The sequence below is a fragment of the Buceros rhinoceros genome, unplaced genomic scaffold (genome assembly GCF_000710305.1).
Source record: "Buceros rhinoceros silvestris isolate BGI_N320 unplaced genomic scaffold, ASM71030v1 scaffold9823, whole genome shotgun sequence".
Classification (NCBI taxonomy): Eukaryota; Metazoa; Chordata; class Aves; order Bucerotiformes; family Bucerotidae; genus Buceros; species Buceros rhinoceros.
This window is the reverse complement of record NW_010403058.1, coordinates 26956-31411: the sequence shown is the minus strand read 5'-3', so window position 1 is coordinate 31411 and position 4456 is coordinate 26956. Positions and strand designations below refer to the sequence as shown.

The following is a 4456-nucleotide window of genomic DNA, read 5'->3' as shown; positions in this document are numbered from 1 at the left end:
TGCTGAAGTGATTAATAAAATATTTTCTAACATTTCATCGATAAATGCCTTCCATAGTAAATTCTTACTTCCAGAACTTGAGAAAAGAATGCAAGAATGGTAAGAGGCAACTCACTGGTTAATCTATTACTAAAACCACATCTGTAGAAACTCTGTCAGAGGGTTGAGTCAGGGAAGGTACCTTCATAATTAGGTGTTCCTGGCCCAGGAAGTACTGTGGGTAGGAAAACATCTGCTCTCCCGCTCTTCATCAGGATCTGACTCAGTAAAGGACTTGCATCATTTGCTCAAAATAAAGGACATATATCTTGCCAAAGCCGGTGAGATATAATTAAATGCCTTGCTGAATCAGAGGTTCAGACTGAAATTGTGCTACCCGATGAATTCATTGCACAGAATACAAAATTAAGATAAATAACATGTATGTGATTTGTGCTACCCTTGTAGCACAGTACACTATTTGTCACTATTGTTTTCTGTAATAAGGAGAGATACGTGTTTTTGGTTTTCTGGGTTTTGTTTTTCTGTTTGAAATCCACAACCAGGTCAGGAATGTTTTGGCAACATTTTTTCCTCAGCTTTTCTTGATAGGACCTCTGTTTGGAGCAAGGAAGAAGAATAGCTGAGGTGTAAATATACTCTGTAATGATCACGTGCTATTGTAGTATGTTTCTCCTGCCTTGGTGTATACTATTCTAGAGACAGTTTTTGGTCTCATGTAACTGTGGGGGGAAAAAATAAAAAACATGTCCCAAACTCTTGCTGCTTCCCTAACTTATTTGGGGAAAGGGGACACATCTTCAAAAAACCCCCAACAGAACAAATAAAAATTTATGAATATTGTTTCATCCAGTTGTTTCTCCTCAGCACCTGTTTGGTTGCTGTATTCCATCTTATCTAGGGTTTGTTGTGAGGAATTCTAGTGTTTGTCCAGATATCATTTTCAGCTACACTTTCACATAACATTTTAATTGTCAACGATCACACAAAAAATCAGAAATAATGTATTCTTGTGACATACGTGAAAAAATCTCAAACCACCCAGTGGTGCTTTAGACAACAAGATATATATCTCCCAACTTGGTAGATGATTCCCCTTTAAAACGATGATTCTTTAAAATGGAATAGTTACCATGCACAAACACATGGTATCTCTGTATAGTCTATAATGCAATAAAGTAAATAAAACCTAAGCATTGCGGAATGTAGCAAAGTTCACACGCTTTAACTTATGCTCCTTGCAAAATGACCATGTAAGGTAAATTTACCTTCGATTCTTCTGAGCAATTGGAAAAATCTGATAGAAAATACGAAAGCCTGGATTAAAATGGAGGCATATTCATGTGAAATGGAATTAGTCCAATGACATTTTTTAAGCAGCTTACACTATATTACGTCAGTGCAGAATATATTTGAAATGAAATTTGTGATGTACTCTTTGCTCTAGACACTTTACAGAGCACAGAAGATTGGTTGCTCTACCTTATGTATTTGCAAAATGCGAAATTGCACACTACTAAGGTGTGTATAATTATATAGCTTCAAAGGCTGAAAAGTGCTTTTGCAGATGAGCTTTGACTATTGGTGTAAAACTAATAAATTAGATCATAAGAATATTATCTTTCCCACATTGCTTGGAAACAACTTATGTGCTGAGACACCTGTGCTGGTGTACCTGTACCTGAGACAGCCTGTTTAAATGTCCTTAAGATGTTCTGCTTTTGGGAGGAGTTGAAGGGAACAATTTTTTTATCATTGCTGAATGAAAAATCTGGGATAATTTTCTCTCCCCATTGCAAGTCTCTGAAACAACAGCTTCTGCCAGGTAGAGGGTTCATTTTCCACAGCAGTTCCATTAACTGGACATAGAAAATGCTTAAATAGCCTCTGTTGGTAGGTTTATGCACTTCTATTATTCTTTAGCATCCACTGAAAATATCTGTTTAAAAATTTATGACCCTTTCCCTGAGTTGTTTATTTTGAAAAATTAAGGTAAAAATATATAATTTCTGAAACTAGGAAAGCAGATCAGAAGCAGATTCTTCTTTCTTAGAAGAAAACACAGTGTGAATCTAGGCTTATCAAGTGGAAATGAAGTTGTCTGGTAGCTGCATTTTGAATGAGTTGAGCAACAGCTGGAGCTGAATATCTCCTTTACAACGCCTGGCTTGAAAACACTGGAAACAGCCTTGTTGCAACATATTTCCCATTAAAAGAGCATAACAGAGCATAACAGTGATCCCACATCAAATAAAATACCCATCTAACTCTGTCTTTTGTACCTGAGGATGACCACTAGCAGATAGTTTAAGAACAGTGTGATAGCCTAAGGGTGATGGTTGATGAAGAAATTACTTCGCTCCTTCAACACAAAGCTTTGGAATCTGTGGCAATTACAGAGCTGGACCTACTCATGATTTCTTTTCCTTTGAAACTGCAACTTTCAGTTCTGTTGGTGCCTGTTAGCTTGTATGTTGGAAGAGAAAGCAGTTGTTCTGTAGTCACCTTTGCTGTGCTGTGAGTTTACAGACCTTCGTTTAGTTTCCTTGCACCCATGACAGTTTTAAATGTGATGTGATAATCATGATTCATAAGTCTGCTATTTCATGTTTGAGCTTTTAGGATGCAAACCTGTGGTGTGATGTCACAGAAATACAAGGTGTTTCTGAACTGAGGTTTCAACATGAAGTCCTATTTCTTGGCTCATACCATGGTGCTAGCTTTGTCTGGCAGTAGTGCAGTACTGATTTGGGTCCATTGTAACAGTTCTTTTTCTGGTCTCTCTGTCCAAGAGTACAGTATCCGCCCTGGGCCTTACGGAATTTAGTAGACCTTTGTATTTTGGCTCATGGTGTGTGGTGTTTGAATGTGATACAAACTAGTTACCCGTACTTGTAAGTCCATCAAGGGAGGATGCTGTTCACAGAAGGTTCTGCTTTCTGTGACTTCCCCTGTCCTTCCTATTCTTTTAGAGCTCTTTGTTTTAACATGGACCTTACTTTTCTTATCTGAAGTGATAACAAATCTGTGTTTTTCCAGCCTCAGCCTGTGGACATCTAAGGGCCTCGCATGAAAAATAGTTGTGAAATTTTTGAATTTTCAGACAGTTGAAATTGCAATGCTCTGTGTAAATGAGCTGCCGTAGGTATCCAGGGAGCAGGCACAGCAAACTGTTTCTACTTCTTGTTTTCTAGAAGTTTTAACATTTTCTTTTCATGTCTGACCAGCAATAGCTGTGAAACAGTTAAATGAGAAGTGTTCTTTTACTGTACCAGTTTCTTTAGATACAAAAGATTGACAGTCTTTTCTGCTTTTTTGAGGTTTTTTAAAAAACTGTAAAATTTTAAAATTATTTATTTGCTAAATTTATCAGAAAACTTACATGTCTGTGGAGTTTTTTTTTTCTGATGACTTTTAGAAATATATTCACATTTCCTTTGGTTCTGTTGGTATATGTACTATTTGTATTTTATTTTCAGTTAAAAAATTATACTGCTACATTGCAGTAAAATAACATCCCAGGGAAACAGCATTCAGTAAATCAAAGGAGTGGGTTTTAAACTAGCTTGCCTTTGAAAGTGTATGTGTCTGCTTGCACATAGAGTGGTTTGAACAAATACGTGAAGCTAATACAGGGTGGAGAGCCTTGGTGATTTCAGAGACCCACTTCCCACCCTGTCTTCTCTAGTAGCTAGGCCAGCAGTAGCTCAGACCTCTGCCCAGTCATACACAGGTACCGTCTGCCCCGCTGAAGGCAGCTGGAGCTGGACCAGCCTTTGCCACTCCTGCCAATATTTGCTATTCAAATAACTTTTCCCTTCTGGACAGCTTTTCTCTTAGAGAAGTGGTGCACTGGAGCAGACTGCTGAAGTAATTGCAGTATATTGTTTCACTTTAGACCACTACCACAACATTGATTTTAGACTTTTAGAAATCCAGTGATCTACTGAGTTTCTGAGTCTGTCCTTGAAAATGAAATGTGAAACATGTTTTGTATTGTAGTTCTCAGAGATGCATACGTGCCGTTCCACTTTCTTTGTGTGCATCGAGAGTGCAGCCTCTCTCTGTCTTTCCGTTTGTTTCTTTACTATTCCTTGAAGATGCTGTCAGTAATTAGGAAAGATGTGGGAAGGTTCTCACAGAAGACCAGAATCTAAGGTATTTTCTCTGCTTCATAGGTTTCCTTAGATAAATGATTTTTAAAAGTTTTAAATACAGACATTTATATAAGGCACAGAAGGGAACCTGTGCATATGGATTTAGTCCTCAAACAAAACTAGAGGTTAGATATTTAGCAGGTAAAATATGGTCAAAAGAAGATAATGCAGTTTTAAGGAACTGCAAATAAAATAATTCAGGCTTTGTTTTGTAAACAAAACCTTTCAAGTTTTCTTTCTTTACTGCTCTACATGATCTATAATGTTCATACATCATCAAAGAGGATACAAACACTCTT

General features: G+C 37.3%; 1 protein-coding gene across 1 annotated transcript in view; it reads left to right on the top strand.

The window, feature by feature from the left end:
- FGD4 (FYVE, RhoGEF and PH domain containing 4) overlaps positions 1-4456 on the top strand; it is a 37358-nt gene that overhangs the window by 19796 nt on the left and 13106 nt on the right. Inside the window, exon 6 of the mRNA XM_010132862.1 lies at positions 1-99. This exon is cut by the window's left edge and continues 6 nt beyond it. Within this exon, the coding sequence (XP_010131164.1) occupies positions 1-99 (99 nt within the window). The remainder of the gene's footprint in view (positions 100-4456) is intronic.